A 27,893-nucleotide genomic window follows, 5' to 3' on the forward strand; every position below is an offset into this window, starting at 1 on the left:
GGGGAGAGGAGGGTCACTGCTGGGCATGGGTGGATGGAGGGCAGGGGAGAGGAGGGTCACTGCTGGGCATGGGTGGATGGAAGGCAGGGGAGAGGAGGGTCACTGCTGGGCATGGGTGGATGGAGGGCAGGGGAGAGAGAAGAAATGCTGAACATGGATGGAGGGGAGAGAAGAGTGAGGAAGGAGATGAGTTGAGGGAAAAGGAAGAGAGGAGAAAAACTGCACATGGATGAAGAAAATAGGCAGAAGCTGAGGACCCGAAATGAAGAAGAAAGGAGAAATGGAAAGGAAGCCCTGGAAATGGAGTTAAGAGGACAGATAGCAGCAGAATCAGATACTGGGCCAGCATGATCAGAAAAACAGTCACCAGACAACAAAGGTAGAAAAAAAATCATTTTATTTTCATTATAGTGTTTGGAATATGTTCACTTTGAGAATCAGGTGCTCAACATTAAAAGTTTATATTTATTTACTTATTTATGGCATTTTATCCCACATTAAACATGAATTAGATTGGAACCTGGGATCATTTAATTTCCCCCCCCCCCGGCTCTCTCCCCGGCTATAGTCAGCTCTGCAATTTGGGGGGGGGGCGCAGAGGGGGACCGGGGAGAGAGCCTGTTAAACATTTACCAGCACACCACTGGTGGGGACTATACCCAAGTAGTCTTATGGTAGGGGCCTAAAAATATTATCTTTTCTTGGGGGGAGATCTCTTTCCCAGCAATGGGATGTATATCCTGTCAAATGCCCCAAAAAGTGAAGTTTACAGGTTATATGATCCAGACTATATCTCGCATCTTTCTCCTTTGTCTATCTCTACCTACTTATCCCTTTTGTTATTCTGCTATACTGCTTTGAGTGGGAAAGCACGGGATACAAATGTAAAAAATAAATAAATTATATATGTACATACAAAAAGTTTAATACTGACCATCTAAGCATTTTTACAGGATTGTTCTAGGATGGGATAAGCATGGTTGAGCTTGATTAGGGAAATCTCAGGGAGGCCTTAGGGCATGAAAGATAACTGAGTGGGAAGGGGGATGCAAAGGTGAAATTAAATCCTCTAGGTGAACTACCCTTGCACTGGCCTTGGTGGAACAGATAAGTAGAGAATGATTATTTATCCTTTCAAATAATATTAGGACTAAAAGATATTCTACGAAACTGCTAAACAGCACTTTTAAAATAAATTGGAGAAAACAGTTTAATCGTTCAGTGGGCAGTTAAATTATGAAATTTGTTGCCATGAGACGTGACAAAAATGGCTAGCAAAGATAGGTTTAAAAACTGTTTAGACAAGTTCCTGGAGGAAAGTTCATGAATTATTATTAGCTATGTAGACACAGGAAGGCCCCTACTTATGCCTGGATGGAAGCAACAAGGAATAGATCTACTGTTTTGGAATCCTGTCGGCTACATGTGACCAGGATTGGCCATTGTTGGAAAAAGGCTACTCCCATTCTCTCTTTTCTTTCCACTCCTCCTCCTGTCTTTCTTCTCACTTTTTCTCCACTACTTTCCAATAGTTTTTCATTTTTCTCCAAGAGCTGTCCCTGGAAAGGTTGTGTTGTGATTTACCAGTAACAGGATATTACTCAGAACTTGGGAGTTTTCAGTACATGAAGGAATTTTTCCTGGTGAAAAGAAACATGATAAGGAAAGGAAGCTCAACTTCCACATGCAGCTAATTACCTGCACAACACGACCATGACATGCAACCGAGGATAACGCCTTCCACATCTGGGAAGAAAAGGAAGATTCAGGAGTAACACCTGCATTCCTGGCTGTCTTCTGTGACTCATTCATCCTGATCCAGGGGAACCATCTATGCACCTTCATTCCCAGTGTCAGGACTGAGATCCTAGTCATCCATTCACATAACTTTATGTGGGTCTACTCTGGGTCCACAGCTGTCCTCTTCATGGAACTTATTCACTTTCATGCTTTACAATTTCACAAGGTCTTGTCCCATTCTTCTTAGGCATTGTTATGGAGGCACCCCTCCATCTTCCCTTCTTTTCTGGAACTAGGCAGGAGACCTAGGGGCTCATTTTCAAAGCACTTAGACCTACATAGGCTCCTATGTAACTTCGTAAGTCTAAGTACTTTGAAAAAACATCTCTTACAGTCTCTTGAGAAAAGAACAATCTAGAGGGAAACCCTCCAGAAAGGAACCTGGTGATAACTGATAAGGGGCCACCAAGTACTACCTTAATGACCGAGGGGGACAACAAAAAAAGTCTGATTAATCACAGACATGGAAGCTGATGCACAAATATCAGCAATTGCTTATTCTGGCTCACCATCATGGGAGAGATAAACACCAGACAAAGTAAGAAGAAAAAAAGTGTTTTGTTTCCTCAATACTAGTTTATTAAGCTAAGCTAATGCAAAAGCAGTCATGCAGGATTAAAAACAATAGAACTACGCACCTGGCCAGGTGAGTCAAGTCCAAAGGTTGCATGGAACTCATTTACCTTGTTAAAGAAGCGTGACTAGTGTAGAGTTTCCACAACACTAGCGATTCCGGTTTTGCCACTTTTTTTTTTTATCAGTGATCTTTTTTTTTCTCCCCGTATAAGAAGATCCTGTGCCTCGACATGAAAGCTAGTGGCAAGTTACAGCAGACAGACCTGGGAGGTTTCTGGAGCACTAGGACACACCTGCTCAGGTGGTGGGGAGAACAGCATCAAACCTGGAGGCAAGTGCTAAGGAGTTCGGAGGCCCTTGAGGAGACTGTTCACACGCTTTTATTTTCGTTCTTCTCGCTGCTGGAAGATTTGGGAGTTTGGCAGATATGGTGAGTTCTGGATCCCGATACAGCTCATTTAATGTTAGCGGAAAGAGAGAGAGGTGGCAGGAGAAGGGACTTGGAACTGCCTGGCCGGGATCTGTAGCATGTCCTGTCAGCACCTGGTATGGAGTATGACTGCCTTTTCATGTCACTTCACAGCAAGGCAAAGCCATGGAGATGTTACAGGTCATCCAGGTGGAATCTCTGCCTCCTGCAGGCTTTCCTTAAAGCTACGTACCTTGGAACTGTTAATTGAAATACCATAAATTTGCTAAGCCTTCTCTAAAACTGTGTTCTTTGGCATGTTGACTTTAATTTAATGAAATTAATACAACTGAACACTTTCACTGGAGAGGACTCCACTACATCTGAAGCTAGACTAGTATCACCTTTTTAATATTATTCACCGAGTGCTGGCAGTGCACACAGCAAAATAAGAGGGTACTTATAAGGTCACTGCTCCACAGGGGTCTTGGGTCCAGCACAGGAAAATTTAAGTTGCTAACCCATTGGGACGATGGCTGAATCTCCAGATATCATGTCTAAAGAACAGGACTATTCATATGGTTTTAGATCACCTTTAATACTGCTCTCATTACTTCCACCTTAGTGTTTATTACTTTGATTAGTTTTGATTTTGTTTTGTTGCTGTTCTATTTCTTGAAATTATCAAAAACAAAACGCATAGACAGGTTTGTCCCGTCACCGGCCCACAGAACTGGTAGCCAATGAATAAGCTTCACCCTATGCCGTTTACTAACTGGGAACCAAGGGATATGATATTTGGCTTTATCATTGTGGAAGAATCTTTATGTCCCTACCTGCATAGTGAAGGTCAGCACAAGGTACAAAAACAGACACACAGCCGCAGAACACTTCCAACCATGATATCCTATAGAATCATGGGGCTATGTCCAGGCATTGAATTTCTGGGTTTCTGGAGCTAACACATAGCCGTTTAACAGCAATACCGAGCACTTACCCAGCTATGGGTTACTTCATAAAAGACAGGACTGACTTTTATGCAGCCCAATTTATGCGGTTAACCTAACTGGTAAAGTGCTGAATATCAGCACTTAACCGGTCAAGTGCCAACTCTGCCCCTAGAATGCACCCAAAATAGCCAGTTTTCTGTTCAGCACTAACCACATAAGTGCTGCTGAAATTGACCAGTTAGCCCCAAACAGGTGATTTAACTGACTGGTTAAATCACCTTGAATATTGACCCCCCCCCCCCTCCCCAAGTTTTTTAACATTTGGATCAAACATGTATATAAGTCACAAAAAAACTGAAACCCAAATACAGTAGGATGTTGCATGATGTAATAATGGGCAGAAGGAACAGAAATATGATATCTCTGGAGGCGCTCCTCTGCTCCCCTTTTCTTAAAATGTTCATCAGTAGGTCAAGTGTTATTGACCTCTTAATCCATTTTATTAATGCACAACTGACAATAGTCAGAATACTGGTAGAGCAGGGCAGTTCCTTCTCAGTGTCTTTATTTACACAATTAAGCACATACAAGCTTAATTGCTTACAGACAACTAACCTGTTAACGTTGCCCCCTATTTATCAGCTTAATGACCCACACATCAGGGTAGCAGCAGAGAAATAGGTAGGAACCATATGCCAATCTGTGAGAGAGAGAGAGAGAGAGAGAGAGAGAGTTCGGGGGGGGGGGGGCAACTGTAGGTTATTACGTCTTTGTAGGGTCAAAGTCGTATCACCATATTCTGATGTGCCTAAGCCAAGGCTGGAACCAGAGTATTAGGCAAACCTTTAGCTTTCCGCCCCCCTCCCCGAGATTTTGATAAACTCAATCACATCACCTGAACACTATAAATACTTGGACATCATACTTTTAAACAATGAAGAGCCATTCACCTGGGTAAACGGGCTATTTGAAAATTCCTCGCCTTCCCTGCAAGACGATGGTGCTTTTAGTTTGCAGGGCTGTCAGGATCTACTGTTTTGCTATTACTACATCTTCTCTGCAGCCCAATAGAAGCTGCTATCCCTGGCTACTGCCTGGTCTGCATAAATGCTTACACCAGGCCGGACCAAATCGAAAACGTTTCCCCAGGAACATCATACTAAAGTGGGCCACACCCGGAGCACTCTCGTAAAGGATAAACCATTTGAGCGTATTGGATGTTAAGCGTTGCCACAGGAGGACCTCGATGTAGTGAGGAAAGAAAGGGAAAGGATGCAACTGACAGGAAAGACGATAACAATACCTCGTGCAATTATCGTGGCTGCAAGAGCAGGGAATCAACCAATACACAAGGACCCACCCTATATGTAGCAACCTGTCGTATCAGGCTATATACGAAATAGCTGCTTCTTATGCACTTACAAAATGAGGGGAAATCTGCTCAGGCTGTGTATATACAGCGCAATACGGACCAGCTGTATGCACACATCTCCGCCTTAGTTTTGCATGACGGGAGAACGGCCCCCCACTCATCGGGCCAGCAGCAAACTGCATATCCCGGGGATATACCTCTCCGTACCCTGCTCCCACGGCACCGCTTTCGCCCGTATATTCACCAGCATTCACTTGCAGCAGCCCGCACACTGCGCTCCTACGCATGCGCCTTAGCCGACGGCGGACAGCTGGGGTGCGTTTCCGGTTTAGTTTTCCCCCCTTTCCCCCGGGACACAGCTGCTGGTTAAGAGCTAAATGGAGTCAAAGATTATTGCTTTTGTGCAAGTTCATTCTGTGCACCAAAGTTCTGTATATGATCGAGCGACTAGTGTTCAAACTGCCTCTAGGCCTTGCAGGTGCACAGGTACTTGAACATTACATGCAGCAGGTGAATTTTGCACCTTAATTGAAGCAGGCACGGGTATATACACAAAGCTGCTAAGTTACTCAGTTCCAAGGGGGAGCGCTTTGAGGCCAGCCTTGGACCTCTAATAACCACTGTAAGGACCTGCAAGACTGACTTCAATGGGTAGAATTAGGGATTACAAAAATACCACTTCCCTTTGGGATGTAGATAAAAAGGCACAACTGGTCAAAAAGTCTCCCTCTTGACTCTGGGTAACTTAGCTGCTTGTCACTTTTTTCCAATGTATTTTTTCTAGTGAAAAAGGTGCTGGTACTCAAATGCTGGGCCACCCTTCAAGGTTGGGGTGATCACAGAGGGACCCATCCCACAATAGCAAGCCCTCAGCAACCAGTCACAGAATCTATGACAAGGCAGAATTGTTGTGTAGAGCTTGAGCTCTTTCATTAAAACTCTGGGACCATGGGTCAATTTTAGCAGACAATGGAAAAAGTGCCTGTACTCAGCACCCCCTCAAAAAAGCTATGCTTTTTTTCCCACCACAGCTAAAAGTATGTAGGCTGTAAAGAATGTGCATACTTTTATCAGTAAGAAGTTGAGAGATTTGGATTTGAACGTTAATTACTTTTTTCAAATGTGGTTTTATCAAGTTAAAAGCAGGTATACAAGTTATTTCCCTGTCCAAGTGGATTTACAATCTAAGTTTGACCAAGGACACAAGGGCACTCATTTTCAAAGCACATGGACATTTCAAAACAGCCAAAAAGAAAAAAAATCCTTCTGCCAAAATGTCCAAATTGCGATTTTCAAAAAGGCAGAATTTCAATGTTTTCCACTGAGTTCATCCAACTAGCAAGAGGGCATTTTGGAGGCATGTTTTGGGTGGGCTCGAAATTAGGATGTCTTTCAGCGATAATGGAACAGGCAGACATGTCTAAGTTTTAAAAAAAAGGGGCATTTCTATTTAGAACTGTTTCAATCAAGTTCAAGTAACAAAAAGGTGTTCTGACCAACTGATCACTGGCAGGATTAAGGCATGATCCCTCCATAATCCCCCAGTTAATGCTGTCCTCCTCCCACTCCCTTTAGAAGTGAAACTGAAAGGGGATACCAGGCACTATGACAGCATCTGGTATTATGGGCATACCTAACAGCAGCAAGCAGCTCCCAGAAGTTGGCTAGTGGTCAGCACAGTGGACTGTACACAAGGCGACCCAGTTTTGGTGGAAATTGTGAGCCCTCCAAATTTAACAATATACCTACTGTACCTACATATAGGAAACACCTTCAGGTTTGAAGGTCATTGTAGTGGTGTACAATTAGGTACAGTAGGGTTTGTTTTTTTGTGTCTGGAGGGCTCACAATTCGTAATAAAGGAGTTAAGGTGGGATTTGTACCTAGATGCCATTTGTTAAAGTCCACTGTACTGACCACTAAGCTGCCCCTCTGCTCTGCAGGGACGTCTGTGTTGCCATTTTTGTACAAATGATGCCAGATATTTTTGGGCCTCCTTTTTTGGCGTTCATATTTTGGATGTTTCAGTTTGGAATTGGCTGTTCATTTTTTAATATTTTCAGCGCAAGGATGTCCTCATGTATTTTCGAACAGAAAATCCCAACATTTTTCCTGTTCAAAAATAGCTGTGAGATGGATGGGGTTTTTTTGGACGTAATGAGCGGGACATCTCAATTCTAACTTGAACATTTTTTTTCAAAAATATCCCCCGAGGGCCGTTAGTGGGAGGAGCGATATTTGAACCCTGGCATCCCTACTTCTTAGCTTGATGTTCTATCCACTAGGCAACACCTCCAGTTTTTTTAAACATATTTTTCCTCAGCTGATCTCATACCAGTTCCCAGAACAGAAAGTAGGACACCTTTCTCTGTGTACTAAAGATCTGACCCTGGTAGCTTCTCTAGTAAGACTGAATGCACTCTTGTCATTGTGTAAATATTTCTGGGTTGGCTTATTTGTTTTATGGATGTATGTATATGTGGTGTTTTTATTATATATGTGATGTGTACCCCGCTTTAGGTAAAGGTGGGTTATAAATAATAAACCTATCCTAAAGGTCTGACCCTGATTTCCCAGGGCAGAAAGTAGGAAGCCTTTCTCTGTGTACTAAAGATCAATTCCTGACAACAGGTTCTTCTGTTATTTTGTGGCACACCCTAGCTTTCAGTGTTTATTATAGTTGAAGTTGTTTATTATTGTACATATAATAATACGTCTTTCGTGAAATCTCTCTCAAGCCCATGACACAGAGATAAGTGAGACCATTTTTAGCTGCCATTGCTAAAGGGCTTGCTGTAGAATGAGATCCACCTATATAATTCCTGCACTAGTTTATGCTTGACCTATATGGACTCTGTGTATGTCATATCAACTTCTAATGTCTATGAAGATCAAGGGGTCCATGCTATAGCAATAATCCCTTTAGGATGCTAAAATGTGATTAATTCTAATATCATCACTCAGCATATTTTGTAATTAATAAACCAATTATCTCCCCTTCTATACAAGCAAAACAGTACCTTAGCTCTCTCCTTGCTGAAGAATGCCTACTTTGCAGTACCTTGAAGGGCAGATTTTCAGCTATGTCATTCATGCATGGTGTCATTTTAAGTGGAGCCATTCTTTCTCTTAGTCCTCAAGGAGCATGATTCTTATTTAGTGACTGAGCACAAGGACCTGTTTGACTAGATTGCTTGAATTCTTATACTCTCTCCCCTTTGCAAACTCTCAGTCAAGAGGTACTGGAAGTGATGATGGTTCTGTTGATCTGAGTGGCAGCCACAAAGATTCTGTTTGTCTTGTTAATGCTAAGCTTTTCTTTCACCTCAGTCAAAACCAGATGGAAACATGGGGGGAGGGGGGCAGACAGAACCTAAGCAGTGACCGATAGTTGCTCATTTTAAAAGCACATAGACTTAGAAAATGACATAGAGGCTCATTTTCAAAGCACACGTAGACTTACAAAGTTACATAGGCTACTGTGTAACTTTGTAAGTCTATGTGCTTTTAAAATGAGCCTCATAATTCATAGCAGAATTCCCAAGAGGGAGGATAAGGTACCAGCACATCAGGACACTCTCCAATATCAGAAGGAGTTTGTTATACCAACAAACTCAAAGTGTAGTATTTATACAGAAAAGCAAGTGGTAATCAGAAGATGGCATCACTGTTAAAAACGGATGTTGAGTGATATTCTTAAAATAATATTACCCAATAATTTTATACCTATTGGATCATCCGAGTCCTCACCCAGTAAACCTCGATTTCTCAATCATATGGAACTGTTACTAATCAGACATATTATAGAATAATCCCACAGAAACACAACACATAAGAACTTATAAATATGTGCTAATTGTGCTCATAAATGTCATTGGACCATCAGAGACCAAACAGGTCAATTGCTTGTCCACATATTTGTCATGTAATCATTGCACATTCAATTTAGTGACACACCCATGTCACAGTGTCAAACAAAACAAAAAAAAAAGTATCTTTTTTATATAAATATAATGTTGAAACAACAGTGCATTGAACAGGGTTTCCTTAATTGGTCCAATAATGTATCAGGATGGAGTTGTAAGAAATCCAGGAATGGCCTAAAATCTCTATCCTGGAATTGGGTAACTTGACAGCTCTGTATTAGCTGATACTTTCTACATGGGGCTGTCATACGGTTTCTTTGCATCTGGAACAAGAATTCTGCTTACTGTTAATCAAAGACATAACTGGTAGAATTATATATAGAACCTAAATGTACTCCATTCCCTTCCAGGAAATCTGATAAAAGTATATTTCCATTGCCTTCATTGTTTGGTTTCTTTCTCTGCTTTGATTCACAGCATGTGACAGATAATAATCATGACATCGAACAGCCTCGGAGTAGAGCAGGTAAATGTTTCATATGTCTAAAAACTGGGCTGCAGGATTTGAACAAGAGAGGGAGAGATGCAGCTAGAAAGGAGGGGATAGATGGAGAGGCACAGAAAAAGCAAGAAGAAGAGGCTGAGAATTACAGAAAGGAAGGAGAGAAAGAGAGGGCAGCAGGGACAAGGACAGAAAGCTAGAAAAGCCATTATAGACTTAACCTTCTGATATATACTCTGTTGACAAAGTTACTGCAAAAGGAGAGAAGTGCAAATCCTGTGTCTACAGCTTGGTCAAGTCTCCAACACTTCTGTCTCTTCATGGCCTCTTCTAACTCTATTAATTACTTGCAATCTCATGGTAATACATTGACATCTCATGGCCTCTTCTAACATTATTGGTTAGTTACTGATGTTCTCATGGTAATATGTCCCTTTCTTATGGCCTCCTCTAAGATTATTAGTTTGTTGGTAATATCATAGTAATATATCCCATGCTTGCTTTCTTTCATCATAGGTGCTGGCGGTGCCCATGGCCCCAGGGTTGTGCGTGAACCCAGAGCCAGAGGGGGTGCTGCACACCCCACTGCACATCCCGCTGCACAAGAATCCAGTAAATTGACTATGTTTAAAAAAATCGGGGTCCCAATCATTGCAGCGCTGTTGGTGGCAGGCGCGCTTGTTGTTATTGGAATCCTCAGTAAGTCTTTCTCATCTTTCCAGGAGTGACCAATGATTGTGAACATGTCTGCTTGTACTTTGGATAGGAGTTTACTCTCCTGCTGTCTATTTTTAGCTCTTCCATATGGTAGAAGGGGAAACCAGTTTGAGGAGAATGTCAGTTCACTGGAGCTATTTTGAAGACAGTAAAGGTTACTTGAAAGAGCCTGGAGTCTCAATGTGTGGATGAGACGATGGTACAAGGAGGAGGGTTTTAGATTTGTTAGGAACTGGACAACGTTCTGGGGAAGGGGGAGCCTATTCCGAAAGGATGGACTCCACCTTAACCAGGGTGGCACCAGGCTGCTGGCATCAGCATTTAAAAAGGAAATAGAGCAGCTTTTAAACTAGAAGCGGGGGGGGGGGGGGGGGGGGGGGAAGGCCGACAGTCGCTCAAAAGCACATGGTTCGGGATAAGGTATCTTTCAAAGATATCACCAAAACAGGGAAGATAGGGTATTCCGATAGTGAGGTTGCAAAAGAGACCATAGTAGAGCAGATGTCCTTAAATAAAATAAAAATCAGTTAAAAGATTGCAAATTACTACTTTCCTCTCTTCGACCCCATTGTACCTGAAACATGTGTACCTTATCCGACCACAATATCACATTGCAACTGTTTCTACCAGATTGGCGAATGCCCTTACGGTACTATGTAAGCCACATTGAGCCTTCAAATAGGTGGGAAAATGTGGGATACAAATGCAACAAATAAATAAATAGGAACAACAAACATAGTTTGAAATGTCTATATGCGGATGCCAGGAGCCTAAGAAATAAGATGGGAGAATATATTGCACTAAATGAAAAATTAGTTATAATAGGTATCTCTGAGACCTGGTAGAAGGAGGATAACCAGTGGGACACTCTCATACCGGGGTACAAATTATATCGTAGTGATAGGATGGATCTAATTGGTGGAGAGGTAGCATTGTATATTAACAAGAGCCTTGAATCAAATAGATTGAAAATTCTGCAGGGAACAAAACATTTCTTGGAATCACTGTGGATTGAAATTCCATGTGTAAAGGGGAAAAGGATAGTGATAGGAGTGTACTACCATCCACCTGGCCAGGATGAACAGACGGATGCAGACATGTTAAAGGAAATTAGGGACGCAAACAAAATGGGCAACACAGTAATAATGGGTGATTTCAATTACCCCGATATTGACTGGGTAAATGTAACATCGGGGCATGCTAGAGACGTAAAATTCTTTGATGAAATCAAGGACAGCTTTATGGAGCAGCTGGTACAGGAGCCGACGAGAGAAGGAAAAAATTTTTGACCTAGTCCTTAGTGGGGTTGTTTTTTAATATGCTTTTTATTGTTTGCATTTTTATTTTTTTGCACGCTGCCTTGAGTAGCGCTGGTAAAAGCATTAGGTGGATTAGGCATCCACCAAGTTTGGCACAATTTTAGGGGCAGTACTGCAAGAGGACCAAAAGCACAAATGGTCCATCTTCTACTGCTGGCTTTGTTCCCCAAAGAAAGCAGGCACTAGAAGAAATGACAAAGAGTCCTCCTGCTGGCCCCTCTCTCCCCATTACCTGTCATCCCATGCTATGACTGGATGCTGGAAATGCAAACTTCCAGGCCTGAGGGCTTCAGAGCTGCAGCCTGGAAGTGACATCCACCTATTTTTTTTTTTTTGTTACATTTGTACTCCGCGCTTTCCCACTCATGGCAGGCTCAATGCGGCTTACATGGGTCAATGGAGGGTTAAGTGACTTGCCCAGAGTCACAAGGAGCTGCCTGTGCTGGGAATCGAACTCAGTTCCTCAGCTCCCCAGGACCAAAGTCCACCACCCTAACCACTAGGCCACTCCTTGAGGGTAATGGGAAGGAATCTGTCTCATGGCTAATGTTGACTCCTGGAGAGCAGGTTCAGGCAAGGCAGAGCCCAGAGACCCCAGCAAACAAGTAAGTCACAGATCTGGAAATGTCAACAGAGAAGGAGAAAAGTTGCCCAACTGCAGTTGGTAGAGAGGGAGGCCAGGCCATGGTTGAAGGTAGGCATACTTGGAGAAAAACATGGGGTTATATTGTGCCTGCCAGAGGCAGTCCTGGCTGCTCTGGATACATAAAAATATCTGAGAATAGCGGGTAAGGTGAAGTGCCCCCCCCCCCCCCCCAGCTGTGAATGACTATAGTAAGGGGAGTTTTATGAGATATGTAGTACCTTCACACGTGACTGTAGTACTGTGAGCGTCAGACCCTCCCTCCCTCCCTATAGTGTTGGGCAGCACTGTGGGGAGAATGGAAACTTTATGTGTGGCAATAGTATTGGGGAGCACTGTAGGAGTCTGAGACCCTCACACAGTTCTCTAAGGTTTAGGAGACAGGTTTTTATTTATGTGCAGTGTGTGTTTTCCATGGACACCTGCAGACCCCCCATTCATTGACCCTGGGCTTTATTTTTACAGTTAAGGTTGTCCTTGATAATTACTACTTCTTCTGCCTGAAATCCTTCAAGTTTATACCCATGCAAAAGTGGTGTGATGGAATCGCTGACTGTGCAGATGCTGAGGATGAGCAGCGCTGTGTGAAGCCAATGGAAATCAATACTCCGTCAACTGGTGAGTATTGACAATGCTTACTCACCTCCAGCAAGGCCACAGCAGGGAGGAAATACACCCCTCTGCCACTACTGAAATCTCAAAGAGGTACAGTGGGGAGGAGCTGTCCTTTCCCACCCCAAGGCTCCAAGAGGTACAAAAGGAGGTCTCCCCCATCCCCGACTTTGATGCCCTTTGGGTACAGCAAGCTTCAACTCCCCCGTCCCCATGCCTGTGAAAGTAAAACAGGAAGGCGCTACCTCTCCCATAAGATGCTTGAAGAAGTACAGCAGGGGGATTCTGTCAAAAAGGTTCTGGGGTCACGGAGGGGGGTGGTGTTGTTGTTGTCCATTGAACCACTGGGGAAATTTTTTTTTTAATTCATGGGGGGGGGGGGGGGACCTGAAGGTAAGAGGTAGGAAGCACAAGCAGGCAACCTTTATAGCTTCCTGCTTGTGCTTCTCTCCTCTCTGACAGCTCCTGAGCAGCCATTAAATTTGCTAATTAAATTAGGGCTGCCCTGGAGCTGTGCATCCCATGGAATACACATTAGAATACTAATGAGCTCATTGTAATACATTTGCATGGGATTCTTGGTGGCTGCTAACAGCACACGTTAGAACCACGGAAAACCCCTTTGTGCATTCCTAGCTACATAAACGTTTGCTTTAGACTGACTAGAACCAGTCTAAAGCAAACATTAATAGCAAGGTAAGCTTTGTGCATTTGGCCCCTAACCATGGAGGAGCTTGCTAACACCTAATGCCTGGAAAGGAGTTCCTCCAATATTGCCTCCAACAAGCATGAGAAGAGCTAAACCTTGCTCCTAGTGCATGTGATTCCATTGGAAGTACATTAGGGAGGAGTTGCACCCCATCATGTCCCCTCCTGAATCCAGTGGAGGTATAGCACAGAGATACTATACCTTCTCCCACCCCCCAAAAAATATTATGGAGGTACATTAGAAGGGCGTTTGCCTTACCAGTCTCCTCCAGTGCGCTGGAGGAGTAATAGCAGGGAGAAGTTGCTCCCTCTGGCCTCCCAAAACTGAAGGAAATGCACAGGGAAGAGCTGTACCCCTACCTCCCAGCATCCTGAGGAGGTACACTGAGGAGGAGCTCCCCCCCCCACCAAAAAAAAAAGTACCTGAACAAGTTGCTCCCTCCCTGTCTAGGAGGTACGGAGGGGAGGAGTGACCCCTTCCACAGTACCCCTTACTCATCATGCTGAGTGTTTTCTTTTTCCTAGTGAGGATCTCTAACAGTATGTCCATCCTGCAAGTATTCAACCAGGGAAGTCAGAGCTGGACCCTCGTTTGCTATGATAACTGGGACAAAAACAGAGCCAAAGCTGTCTGCAATCAGTTGGGCTTCAACAGGTAGTGACCAACACATACATTCATGGGCCTGTACTAATACACACAGGCAGGTATGCATGCCCACAAGTACACACACAGAATTATGTGTACATGTGTATGCATATGCCTTAGGCCACAAACATTTTAGAAGCAGTCTGGTATAGAACATGTTTTTAGTATAAAACATGCTGAAACTAAGAGCAGAGACAGCCCAGCCCCAACTATGCCCCACACATCTCCCTTCTTTGGGAGACTCCAAAGTGTTTCATCCCATTGTACAGGATTTGTCAGCGAAAGAGGAAGTTCTATGCAGAGGAGTTGTTATTTAAAATAATGTATTTTCACCATGGAGTTTTTTGGATGGTGTTTCTAGGGACGGGTTCCTCTAATTCTGCCTTAATGCACAGATTAATGAAAAACATTTGTGCTGCAGAAAGAAGAGGGTTTGGAGGGACAGTGGCCAATGGAATGTTTGTTGGAGCTCTTTCCATGATAAGGAGGCTCCTCCACCTATCTGATCTTCTGTCAATTTTTTTCAGTGACCCTGTCTCTAATGCAGTGGCTGTTACCAATATCGACACGCCAATACAAGCCTACAGCAGGGTTGAAGTCACCAATGATGGAGGATTCCAGTCTATCCTGACCAATGGGTGAGTAGAAGGACTAGTGTGATCTTAAGACCAAGGACAAAAGCAGCTGAGCTCTGTCATTTGTAGTGCGTCTGAATCAAGTGAGTCCTAGCAGCAGCATATGGTACTTAACAGGTAATTGTTTTTAATTTTCTAGTGGCTGTGTATCTGGAAATGTAGTCTCTCTCAGCTGTATAAGTGAGTAGAACACCTTATTCCTTCCTCCAATGCTTGCCTTCTCCTGGTCCCCTCTTCTAACATTCCTTTGTTTTCCAATCCCTCCTTCCCCTCCCCCAACCTTTCCCAAGCCTTCTCACTGATTTCTCACCCCATACCACTGCTTCAGTATTGTCCTTTCGTACAAACTCCCACTCCCCTGCCCTCCTCTTTCCGTTGGGTTTCAGCCATCCCTGACACTCTTACTCTTGCTCTCGTTCTTGACTGCAGGTTGTGGCAAGGGCCTGAATCAGGTACGCATTGTTGGTGGCACTTCCTCCCTCATCCAGAACTGGCCTTGGCAGGTCAGCTTGCAGTACAAGGGGCAGCATGTCTGTGGGGGCAGCATCATTAGCCCCTCCTGGATCCTCACTGCAGCCCACTGTTTCCAAAAGTAAGATAGCAGCCGCTTTCATAAGGGCGGGTGGGGGGGGGGACAATTTTCAAATAATGATTGAACTATTGAGATCAGGGCTTCTATGAGAGGAGGAACCCACACCCACGCAAACCATTCCCAAAGTGAACACACACAAATCCTCCAGATATATTCAGAACTGTGGAGGAGTGGCCTAGTGGTTAGGGTGGTGGACTTTGGTCCTGGGGAACTGAGGAACTGAGTTCAATTCCCACTTCAGGCACAGGCAGCTCCTTGTGACTCTGGGCAAGTCACTTAACCCTCCATTGCCCCATGTAAACCGCATTGAGCCTGCCATGAGTGGGAAAGCACGGGGTACAAATGTAAGAAAAAAAAATATCTGCTTGTTATACTATTATCTTGTTCTATCATTATCATGTTGCCCAAGATCCTTCTGTAATACTAAATGTCTATTTTCTAATCTATTTCTACTATTCTTGATGTATGGTAAGCCACATTGAGCCTGCTAAGAGGTGGGAAAATGTGGGATACCAATGCAATAAATAAATAAAATACTGTACAATACTGTGCCACACTCAAAATGTCACCATAAAATGCTGTAATGTAGTTTACGGACTACAGAACCTTACTGTAGGAATGCTACAGTATAATATGCTAGATCCAGAGAATTACCATAAGAATACTGCAATACATTTTGCTTAATCCAGAACATAACCATTGCAGTACCACACCATACTTGCTGTAGAGCATTGTCATAGGAATTCTGCACTAAATCAGGAGCTTTAGCATAGGAGCACCACATTATAGTGCGTCACACGCCCAGAACACTGCCATAAGGACAGCACAATATATTCTGTTAAAACCATAGCAGTACCACATCATACTATGCAATGGAACATTATCATATGAATATTGCACTAAATGCAGAGCTTTATCATAGCAACACTGCATTATAGTGTGCTAAATCCAGAGCATTAGCAAGGGAACACTGCATTACCATGATGCATAGTATTCTACTATAGGAATGCTATTCTATACTGCAGTATTTCCTATAGTAATGCTCTGGATCTGGCTCTTTATTTTGTCCCACGCTCTAAGCATTCCCATCAGAATGCTGCAGTACAGTGTCAAAATACTGTGCTATGGTATGCCAAACCCAGAGCATCGCCATAATTATGGTGTTGAATTAATTTGATGTACCAAATTCATAGCCGTTGTAGGAGTCTGGGAATGAAACTCTTGGAATTAACCACTTCTTTCTCCTTGCAGGGATCAGCAGCAGGTGGATAGCTGGCGTATCCAAGCAGGAATCTCCACTCTGTCTGTTCTGTTTGCAACCCGTGTGGATAAGGTTTTCATTCATTCCATGTACAATAATTCGAAGCCCTATGATATTGGCCTTATTCATCTGAAATCACCCTTAAGCTTCTCAGGTGAGGTGCCAGTACACGTGAAGGCTTGCTGAACCTTGCTACATGAGTAAATTACCTCTCCTGTGCATTTGTGCCAGGAAAGCAAAGTTCACACCAAGTTCATATGTTAGAGGGATCCAGATGCCAGGGAGGTGTGAAGAAGGAGGAATTTTATAAATCAAGGGGTCAATATTCAAAGCAATTTAACTGGCCAGAAATGGTTCCTGATACTCAGGAGCACTTAACTGGTTAGTGTTGCTGAATATCACCACAGACCACTAAAGTCAAAGCTATTTTGTGGGCGGTCCAGGGTGGAGTCAGCATTTATGAGGCTAAGTGCCAATATTCATCACTTAACTGCTTAAGTTTAATGGTCAAATCAGATTGCATACTACTACTACTACTACTAATCATTAGACATACGCAGCACTGTACAGTTGAACATGAAGAGACAGTCCCCGCTCGACAGAGCTTACATCTAATCAGGACAAATAGGACAAATAAGGGATAAGGACAAAGAGTAGCAAGATTCTATGCAGAATCTCAAAGAGTAGCAGGATTCCGGAATCCCAAAGAGTAGCAAGATTCCATGCAGAATCCCCAAAAGTAGCAAGATTCCATGCAGAATCCCAAAGAGTAGCAAGATTCCGGAATCCCAAAAAGTAACACGATTCCATGCAGAATCCCAAAAAGAAGCAAGATTCTGGAATTCCAAAGAACAGCAAGATTCCGTGCAGAATCTCAAAGAGTAGCAGGATTCCGGAATCCCAAAGAGTAGTACGATTCCATTCAGAATCCCCAAAAGTAGCAAGATTCCATGCAGAATCCCAAAGAGTAGCAGGATTCCGGAATCCCAAAGAGTAGTACGATTCCATTCAGAATCCCCAAAAGTAGCAAGATTCCATGCAGAATCCCAAAGAGTAACAAGATTCTGTGCAGAATTCTGTGCAGCACTGTACACTTGAATATGAAGAAACAGTCCCTTCTTGACAGAGCTTACAATCTAATCAGGGCAGACAAACAAGACAAATAAGGGATAAGGGAAATACTTAAGGTGGGAATGATAAAACAGACATGGGTACTGAACAAGCGAATAGGGGTTAGGAGTTAAAAGCAGCCTCAAAAAGGTGAGATTTTAGCTTAGATTTGAAGACAGCCAGAGATGGATTTTGACGTACTGGCTCAGGAAGTCCATTCCAGTCGTATGATGCAGCAAGATAAAAGGAACGGAGTCTGGAGTTGGCAGTGGAGGAGAAGGGTACAGATAAGAGAGATTTACCTGATGAAGGAGTTCCCGGGGAGGATTGTAGGGAGATATAAGAGTGGAGAGTGAATACACTTGTAAGCTTAAAAGTTAGTCCTATCTTTATGTGGTGTCGCTTAGGTGGTTAAGTGCTGAATATCGCACTTCATTGCGTAAGAGAGAACCACCCGCATCAATCCAGATATTGACGTGACCCGACATAATAAAGCCACTCACCACTGCTGGATGAATATTGACCCCCAATTCATTTTTCTTACTGGATGTGATGTACGATTCTACTTATCTCATAGTGGGAATTCAACTGAAACTCTCCCTTTTCCACTCTCAGAAGTTTAGCTCAGTCTGTGTCAGGGCACAGTCTAAACCTGGGTGCTTCTTAGATACAGCAGAGAACAAAGAACGCTGTCTCCTAGCCATGATAAACAGCAAACAACATAAAGCAGACCAGCAGGTGTGGAATTAGACAGCTTATTAGAACAAGCACCTGACATGGCTACGTTTTGCCTAAAAAGGCTGGATCAGGGGTAGAGCTGTTAATCCAGACATATCACATTGTTTAAAACATACAAATAAAAAATAAATCATATTAAAAGATAATTTCAAATTGAGCATAAGTAGAGAGGTGTGGTAGCCGTGTTAGTCCAGTCTTAAAGGTTATCAACAGAAATCAAACAAAAGAAAATAAGATGATACCTTTTTTATTGGACATAACTTAATACATTTCTTGATTAGCTTTCGAAGGTTGCCCTTCTTCCTCAGATCGGAAATAAGCAAATGTGGTAGCAGATAGTATATATGAGAGAAACATCAAAGCATTACTTTGACAGTCTGACAGAGTGGGAGGGTACATATAGATAGAGCATATATATAGATAAAAGTAAAAACAATAAATAAAAAGAGTGGATAAATAATTTAAAGATTATGCTAGTGCAGTCATAAAGTATAACATAAATGGAACAATTTTCTTCCATATAGCACACACAGAAACAACCCACATGGACATGTGTATGACTTCTGAAGCAGCTAGAACAGTGGAATAATCAATATTCTTCACAAAGAGTTGTCAGTACACTTAGTTCATAACTGGACTTGCACTTCATTGGAGAAAAAAGCCTCAGTTTTCGCTGGGAACACTCAATAGTGAATTAGAGAATACATCCAGCATCTCTACTACATCCAGTTCTTTTCTATCATTGGCATGAGTCTAGTGGTGATTAACTATAAAACCGTCCAGTTTTATTTATATATTTATATTTTTTATATTTTTCTTACATGTGATCAAAGTAGAGAGATTCCTCTATTAATATCTACTTCAATGCGGAAAAAGAAGCACTTATCTTCATATGGACGATCCCTCCAATGAAATGCGAGTCTAGTTATGAATTAAGTATATTGACTCCTCTACGTGAAGAATATTGTTCCATTGTTCTGCATTCAGTGTATAATAAGTTTGTGTGCGGAATGTATTCTCCAATTTGTAAATTGATTCAACAGCAGTCTACCATACAAGTTAAAAGTGCAAGAATGCAACAGGCTAATGTGGAACCAATAACTAAAATGCAAGCATCATAGCAATCAATTTTCTGATGATTACAGCCAAAAGTGACTTATGTGAGGTTCTGTACAAACAAGTAACAGTAGCACCAAAAAGGACACATACCTAAAGGGGAGCTAGAACAAATCTTCCCCTAATAGCAAATTTCTATTAAAAAAAGCCTAAAATTCAAAAATGTTTTGTGAAAAATATAATCCTACTTAAAAACATCATGGAGAGACACACTAAAAAAAGGTTTTGTTTGTTTTTTTTTTTTTTTTAATATTTTTATTGTGTCATAAACATAACAAGTCAATACGAAACTAATCTGGGACAACCCCCAGGTATACAGCACATCATCGGTTATACAGTCATTACACCACTCTCCTGTGCACCAGATGCACATTAACATCACTTAAAACATAGCTTAAACGGATACCCTGTGCTCCACCATTTCATGACTGTTTTCCTTTCCCCCCCTATCCCCCCGCAACCCTCCTCCCCCACCCCATCCCCTCCTACCCCCTTCGCCTCCGCTAGGTCTCCACTCTAGCTGTCCTTATCAAGCTCCTGTGCCCCTAGGCTAAGATACCGCTTCCACAGCTCTCGATACCTCTTATGCTTATCAGCTGTCAGAATCGAATATTGCCACCCAACCCACTGCCCCAATTCTTTCATCAGGGCATGCCAATTATTCAGAGTTGGAGGATCTGGGTCTGTCCAGTGTTGTAAGATACACTTTTTAACCAACAATGTGGCTGTTAAAATAAATTTGCTTTGTGGTTCTGTGAGTCCCTCATCAACCAACTGTTTATCATTACCAAGTAGAATGATTGAGTATGACCAAGCAAATGGCCGTCCTATAGTGTGCTCCATGGTCCCTAGAATGTGTAAAATCTAAAAAAAAAAAAAATCATGAAATTAATATCTAAAAAACACTTGTTTAATCATAAAACATCAATTAAACCACTGTAAAATCTCAAATTACATCAATCTTTTATGAAAATTTTCAATCACAGGATCAGTGGTGGAATTAGATGCAGCTATGTCTGCTAACCTGGAAACGCTATTTATTTATGAAAAACACTGGAAAAATCATTTTTAAAATGCTTTAAAAAGTGTGAAAATCTTATTCATTCCAGCAGCCATCTTGAATGTGTGACTTGTTATGACAGCACTTATAGGGGTCCTTTTACAGAGTCATGGTAAAATGTGGCCTGTGGTATTCTTGGCATGTGGGATTGCCACGCAGTGAAGCCACGTTTTACTGCGGCTGTAAAAAAAACATTTTTTTCTATTGGTGTCCTTAATGGTCATTCGCTAATTTCACAATTAGCACGCGGCTATTAGTGCCTGAGCCCTTACTTGTCAATAAAGGCTCACATGCTAATCCAGAGGTAATCAGGCAGCATGCAGTGATGGGCATGTGCTGCCCAATTACTGCCAGTCACACCTACTCCCCGGCCGCTGCATTAGAAAATAATTTTTATTTTCTAGCAAGGGAAACGGCGCACAGCAAAAGCAGAACTACCACAGGGCACCTGGGTACCCGGCAGTAGTGCTGTTTTGTCGCGTGTTAGTTCTACTGCCCTTTAGTAAAAGAGCCCCATAGTGCAGTATTTGCAATAACTTTCTATACTGCTCTAGCTGATGGGCAGAACAAGTAGTGTAAAGGCTAAAAAATAGGAAACCACCATATATAAAATGCTAAAAGTTCATCATCCTTGCAATTCCAAATCATAAAATGTCATCAATGTACCTTTCCCGTAATAATATACTACTCTTGTATGGATTATCAGTTACAAATTTTTCTTCAAAATTGGCAACATATAAATTAGCTGCAGAGGGGGCCATAGTGGCACCCATTGCTGTGCCTTTAATTTGTTTGTAAAATAACTCTCTTTCAAAGTCAGTGTTGTCAATTCTACTATGATAAGGAACCAAAAATGGTATAATGATAATGAAGATTTTATGGCAGAAACAAAAAGCAATGGGATTCCAAAGCAAACAGAGGAATCACAGGAGTAGAAGAATGGAGGGAACAGTCTCATTCAGCTATGGAAACTACACAACCTAAACAGGAACTAGAATTCTTCTGAAGTAGCCTCAGAGGAGCCCACTGGCAATTAGCAAGGGTGAGGTTATTTTACTGCAGCAGAGTGGCAAAGGCTTGCTAAAGTATGCACAACCAGTCCCAGAAACAGCTCCCTGAGCTAAGACTGCCCTTCCTGACAGATACTAACAAAAGACATTTTTAACCTGAATCCCTTTTTCTCTTTCGTTCCAGACGTAATTCAACCAATTTGTCTTCCAAATTTTGATGACAGCCTACAAGACAATGTCAGACTGTGGGTGACAGGCTGGGGTCACACTTCAGAAGGAGGTATGCAGAGCGCTTTCCTGCCGTGCTCAGTGAGATCTCACTAAACTAACACCTTGCCATGTTGGACAGATACATGTGAATGAGAAAAGCAGATGAAAGCATCCATCTAGTGAGCTCTGGAGCATGTATCATTATACAAGGATACTCCTTACATATGCCCTGGCCTGACACCAGCCTCTATTTGCAGCTACCAGCAAACATTTCACAGAAAGTTTAAATGTAATGATTTTACTGGGCATGATTTGATGCTCTCCGAGTAGAAGAACGCAGTTTCTGGTTGTCTGTGGGGATGGAGAATAATTTGTGACTGTCTCTAGGAATTAGACTGATGCATATCTGGTCATCTCTAAAGATGAAGGTCTGGAATCTGTGAGTGAGAAGAGACTGATGTAGTCATCTTTTTTTTTTTTAAGCAGGATCTCTATCTTCACAGCTACAGGAAGCTCAGATTTCCTTAATCCCAACATCCAGCTGCAACAGGGAATACACAGGGCAAATTTTGGACAGCATGATATGTGCAGGACGTATCGAGGGTGGCACTGACACCTGCCAGGTCTGTGAGTCTGGGCTGCGCATCATTAGAGTTAGCCTTGGAACCCTGGAGTTCATGGCTCTCTCTTCTCAGCAGGCTAAAGAGTTTCTCGTGCTTTGAAAAAAATGTTACCCACTCTACCTCTCTCTTCGTATCTGTAAGGATTTATTTTGGGGGTTATTTATTGCTCCTTCATGAAGACACAACAACATCCTTATACTCAAACTTCCATAATAATTAAAGTCTGCAATACTCCCAGTTCCTTCGAATTATAGACCACTGGGTTGTGGAAGAGTAGCTACCCCAAATGTGCAAGCAGAGAGCACTTGAGAAAACACAGGCTGAAGATGAGGGCACCATTTCTTGCTGTGACTGACCTTAGGGACTGTCTAAAGCAGAGATTTTCAGCCTTTTTCATCTCATGGCACACTTACTCGGTGCTAAAATTTTCAAGGCACATGCCCACACATAGTCCAGCATTTTACCTTCCTCCCCCCCACACTCCCACCACCACCTCCATACCCACAGCCACACATGGTCCCGCATTTTACCTTCTCCCCCCACCCAGCAAATAGTCCACCACTTGCCTTCTCTTCCCTCCACCCCCATAAATAGTCCAGCATCTCTCCTAGCTGGTCACCAGCTGGAAAGGAGACAGGAATCTCCCCTTCCCCCCACCCCATGTATCTTTTAAAAGTTTTCTTGTCTCTAGTGGTCAGCGGCAATGAGCAGCAATTCATGCAGCTTGCTCGCACCAACCCCAGAGCCTTCTCTCTGATGCTTCCCATCTATGCAGAAGCAGGAGGTTAAGTCAGAGAGAAGACTGTGGGGTTGGCCCAAGCAACTGTATGAATCGCTGCTCGCTGCTGCCAACCACTAGAGACAAGAAAACTTAAAAGATACACTCCATTCCAGCATAAATTAAACTGGACTAACTCCCGCAGCACACCTGGGAAGGCTGGATGGACTCTTGAGGAGTTAAAAAGCCCCCATGTTAGGGGGATACTGGCATGTTGATAGAGGTTTTTGTGGCTTCTCTCTTTTTTTCCACTACAGCTCATAAATCCTGTCAGCCAGTGCATAGGTATTTGGAATATGTGTCTTTTCTAGTTCACTTCATTTGAATGGTCATAAACATGCACCCTTCATCTCTTAAGGACTTGCAGATGTTGGGTTTATTTTCAGAGAAACCTGCAAGGAATGTAACCTCTCTGTTTTTCCCTTGCTGTCCTTTCTCCACAGGGTGACAGTGGGGGCCCACTGGTTGCTCTGAGTGGGCAGAAATGGGAACAGATGGGCATTGTCAGCTGGGGCATTGGTTGTGCACAGCCAGGAAAGGTTGGAGTGTATACCAGGGTCACGTATTACCTGGACTGGATTTATGGTGCCATGAAGGTAAGAAGTGTACTGATGTTGCTAGACTGCAGGACTTAGGACACTGTTCATGTGAACCGGTCTAAAAAATGTTTTCGTACTGTCTTTGAACACTGCTGGGAAGATATGTGTTTGCTAATATTGATAATGCAATAATGAGGTAATTCTACAACTGGGTACCTCCATTTGGGTGTCCTGAGGACACATGGTAGAAGCCTGTTCTGTATGGCACCTGATTGCCCAGGTTCTGTTATAGAATACTAAGAAAGCCGGTATCAGCACATAACATTTGCGTGCCCACAGCTGGTATAAATGTGGGCACCTAAGTGCAGCAGGGATGTGCATAACTTACAGCATTGTATGCCACCCTTTGCATTTGCATGCCATGTAAGTTAGGCACACTATAAGTGAATAAAGCAGAGGTGCCCTGCTGGCACTTTTGCAGTTAAGTGTACACTGATGTGTGTAAGTGCTACTATTCTAGACACAGACATAAATGTGGGCACTTTTAGTGGCATAACCACGAAGGAGGGGGCCAAGGCTCCCCATTTTGGCAACAGACGCCCTCCAAACCTACATGGCGCGTTAAATGACTGGTGGGGATGCCAAAGCCCCGCCAGCTAAAGAAATTCCCTGCTGAGCCGCTCCCCTCCTCTTTGCCCTGCTATAGTAAACTGGAAATCGACAAGGCGCCTCCCTCCGCCAGGACTCCTCAGGCATGCTGAGTTTACGCAAGAACTGAGCATGCTTGGGGAGTCCCGGAGTTGGCGGCTGGAGGTACCCAGCCGACTTCTGGATTACTGCAGCAGGGCGTGGAGGAAGGGAACAGCTTGGCAGCAAATTTCTTTGACTGACGGGGCTTTGGCATCCCCAGCAGCAAAGGTATTATTTTTAATACATTGGGGGGGGGGGGGGGAGGCGGAGGGAGGGTATACATTGCCCCTTTAGTCCATCTCTTGGCCCCGTCTAAATCATAGGGCTGGCTACGCCCCTGATATAGAATTGCCCTTCACATGCATGTACAGTATATACCTGCAGCTGGCCCAGATAGACACTGCAGGTTTGCAGGGTGTAGTACATCTGTCTTCTGTGGTGGCCTGGAACCCCCACCAAATAGAAATTTGTGTTTCATTGTACCTTAGTGAGAGATGTGGGATGAAGGGAGTTAAAATCTCATGTTCAGAGCCTTAGGCTGGAAAGATGGCTCTTTTGCTAAGGGCATGTTTCTGTTAGATCTGTACAGAGCTGAGAGTCATGGGCTACAGCTTAATTAACCTTTCGCCTTCCCCCTCAGGACCACACATGAGAACCAATTGTAATACTTTGTATTATCTCTGTGATACTTTGTACCATACTTTGTAAGCCGCACTGAACCTGCTATCGAGCGGGAAAGAGCGGGGTATAAATGCCACAAATAAATATAAATGCCACAAATAAATAATGTTGTTGAAAGAGCCTTTGGACAAGTGGGTACCCAGTCTTCTTTTACCAGGGGTCCATGTCTGATACTTGCTGTTTATTCGTTATTTTTGGACAGTTTCTTATCAGTGACTAAATCTTTTTGCAGAAAGCACAATGAGAAACAGATGGAGAGAAGCAGCGCCCCGCACCCTATTTGCCGTGGAACTCACGTGGGACCTGTGTGTCCCATAGCTTCCAGGGAGCCTGGTACTCACGAGGCGGAGGTGCATAACCTGCGCTTTGGTGCCGTATATTACACTACAAGATCTGTTACAGATGAAGGAACCCAAATCTTACCTCTGACCTAGCACCCAGCTAGGAATTTATGAAGAAGGCATTCTGTGCAAGAACTGAAAATTCCATAGTGCCTTGTATAGGGAAAGGACAGACTTTGCCCTTCTGTAGAGGGCAGTTCCTTTTATAAAGGAAGGACAGACTCATTCCCTCTGTAAGGGAAGGGCAGCCTATTTCTATAAGTGCAATGACTGGCCTCACTTGAATCCATGTTGACCACTGGGGTTCTATCAGATTTTCAAGTTGGAAAAATATTTCCTCATGTTAAATATTTATTGCACTTTATATAAATACATCTATCTAAAATATATCTAAAATGTTGAAACTTGGACATCTTTTAAGATATCCCAATTGTTTAATGTGATATTAATATTGCACTATAAGGATCTATCCTTTTTGATATAATGCTTTTTGGTTATGTTTACATTATTCAAGTAGAGCTGAAGATTGGGCAGTGTTCTAACGAACTTTACCTGTGTGACCCATTCCTGCCCTGCAGCACCCACTGCTGTTCCAGTACTGAGACCCCTCAATACAACTCCCTCCTCCTCTACAGTACCTTCTACTATACCCACTGCCTATGCACCCGCTCTACAGCACTCACTGCTATTCAAGTACTGAGAATTCCTCACACATGGCACCTCACTCCTGCGCTGAAATAGTCCTGGCTATTCCAGCACTGAGCCCCATACATAAGCTCAGCCAAAGCACCTTACTCCTGCTCTGCAGCGCCACCTGTAATTCCAGGATTGAGATCCTGCCTCACACATTGTTCTGCTAAAGCACTCCCCTCTGCTATTGAGACCCACACACAGAGCTCTACCAATGCACCTTATTCCTGCCCTGCATCAGCCTCTATGCCATAGATCTTTTCAGATCAGACAGTGCTAACTGTGCTGAACAGTGCCATATTGTGTAGCGGTTTTGTTATGTGAAGAACCGTGATCCAGAGTGGAGTCTGAGATAACAGCATCTTCACATAATTATGACCACTTTGTAAAATTGTAAATAAATGTTTTTATATGTGGTATAAGAAAATTAATGCTGCAATTATGAAAACCTGAATGTAAATATAAATGTAAATTATATTTATACTTTTTTAAAATTGTATTGAATATATATTGTAAATAAAGAACTATTGCAAGTATGTTATAACAACATTCAATATTGTAGGCAGAGTTTTCATTGTACACAGCACTGCTCCTTGTGTTCTGTATATACTACTACTGCTTATCATTTCTAAAGCGCTACTAGACATATGCAGTGCTGTACACTGAACATGTAAGAGACAGTCCCTGCTCAACAGAGCTTACAATCTAATTAGGACAGACAAACAGGACAAATAAGAGATATGAGAAAACGTACACTATTGTAACAGAGAGGTGTAGAAAGCTTCTGTAGTACAGTGTTGCGTGTTGGAAGCAGTTAGACACTTTCACAAAGTCGTTTTGCATATACAAAAGACGTCCACACAGTTTTACAGAGTGCTGCATAAGCAGAGAGGTGTGCAGAGCAGAGTTGTATGCAGGGAGAGGTGTACACAGGAAGTTTAGGTAGCTTTGGATACTGGCATTGTGCGATTGTGGATCCCTGGCAGTGAGCTCAGTTCTGTTGTCACTGTATATTATAGAAATAAAGAAGTGCAGACTCAGGTTTCTTTCTTCTGAAGATTATTTGTATACCTTGGAACAATTTGTGGCACAGTATTCACTTATCATAGCTGTATAGTCTGTAATTAGTATAATTACCTCAGGAACATTTTATAACCTGGCTTCTAACTCAGTCAGGCCCTCTCTTGGGTTATGCTGCCATAAATCTTCATTTGCGACTATCCTGGGAGGTTTTTTTTCCCCTATTCTTGTATGCCTTTCCAATTTAGTTCCAGCCATTGCAGGGATGGCCTTTAGCCAGGGGCCACAAGGCATGGTTCTCTTTGGGACCTAATGAAAGTGGACCCAATGTCTGGCCACTAGGTGTCGCTGTTGCACAATGACTGGAATGCCTTTCTCACAGGGGCTGTGGGCACTGTCTCTTCAGCATCCCCAGCAGAGGAACGGGCCCAGGAACTGAATGTAGGACCTCCGTGCCACAGTGTGCAACACTACATCTGAGTCACCAGGCTGGCTCTGAGGAATTCACCTTTTCCTCAATCCTCTTCTTGCAGAAGTGCTACACTTTGGGGTTTCAGATTACTGCCTTTATTAAAGACTTCACTAAAGCAATCTTTTCTGAACAGTAATATCCTTTCAAACAGAACATTTAATCCCATCTACTGTTCAGTCTCCTCAACTAATCCTTCTCTTGAGACAG

General features: G+C 42.9%; 2 protein-coding genes across 4 annotated transcripts in view; one reads left to right on the top strand and one right to left on the bottom strand.

Annotated features, from left to right (window-relative positions):
- Positions 1-2,583: 2,583 nt before the first annotated feature.
- LOC115481806 (transmembrane protease serine 4-like) lies at positions 2,584-26,707 on the top strand. 3 transcript variants are annotated; one of them, XM_030221196.1, is made up of 13 exons: positions 2,584-2,806; positions 9,451-9,499; positions 9,992-10,174; positions 12,620-12,772; positions 14,000-14,129; positions 14,648-14,758; positions 14,895-14,935; positions 15,185-15,347; positions 16,599-16,762; positions 21,827-21,922; positions 22,336-22,475; positions 23,697-23,849; positions 25,396-26,707. In XM_030221196.1, exons 1-13 carry the CDS (start codon positions 2,804-2,806, stop codon positions 25,405-25,407), a joined length of 1,398 nt encoding a protein of 465 aa, XP_030077056.1. In that variant the 5' UTR covers positions 2,584-2,803; the 3' UTR covers positions 25,408-26,707. The 3 variants fall into 3 exon arrangements, with proteins under 3 accessions (XP_030077056.1, XP_030077057.1, XP_030077058.1); XM_030221197.1 differs by having other exon boundaries at positions 22,339-22,475; positions 25,396-26,706; XM_030221198.1 differs by lacking the exons at positions 23,697-23,849; positions 25,396-26,707 and having other exon boundaries at positions 22,336-23,686.
- SCN4B (sodium voltage-gated channel beta subunit 4) overlaps positions 20,077-27,893 on the bottom strand; it is a 50,966-nt gene continuing 43,149 nt past the window's right edge. Inside the window, exon 4 of the mRNA XM_030221201.1 lies at positions 20,077-20,436. Within this exon, the coding sequence (XP_030077061.1) occupies positions 20,357-20,436 (80 nt within the window). The 3' untranslated portion in view covers positions 20,077-20,356. The remainder of the gene's footprint in view (positions 20,437-27,893) is intronic.

The sequence above is a fragment of the Microcaecilia unicolor genome, chromosome 12, assembly GCF_901765095.1.
Source record: "Microcaecilia unicolor chromosome 12, aMicUni1.1, whole genome shotgun sequence".
Lineage (NCBI taxonomy): Eukaryota > Metazoa > Chordata > Amphibia > Gymnophiona > Siphonopidae > Microcaecilia > Microcaecilia unicolor.

Excerpts from the sequence above, each read along its gene's own strand:
- LOC115481806 (XM_030221196.1), top strand. Across the intron at positions 12,773-13,999 it reads AATCAATACTCCGTCAACTG|TGAGGATCTCTAACAGTATG; the intron begins GTGAGTATTGAC and ends TCTTTTTCCTAG. Across the intron at positions 16,763-21,826 it reads ATCACCCTTAAGCTTCTCAG|ACGTAATTCAACCAATTTGT; the intron begins GTGAGGTGCCAG and ends CTTTCGTTCCAG.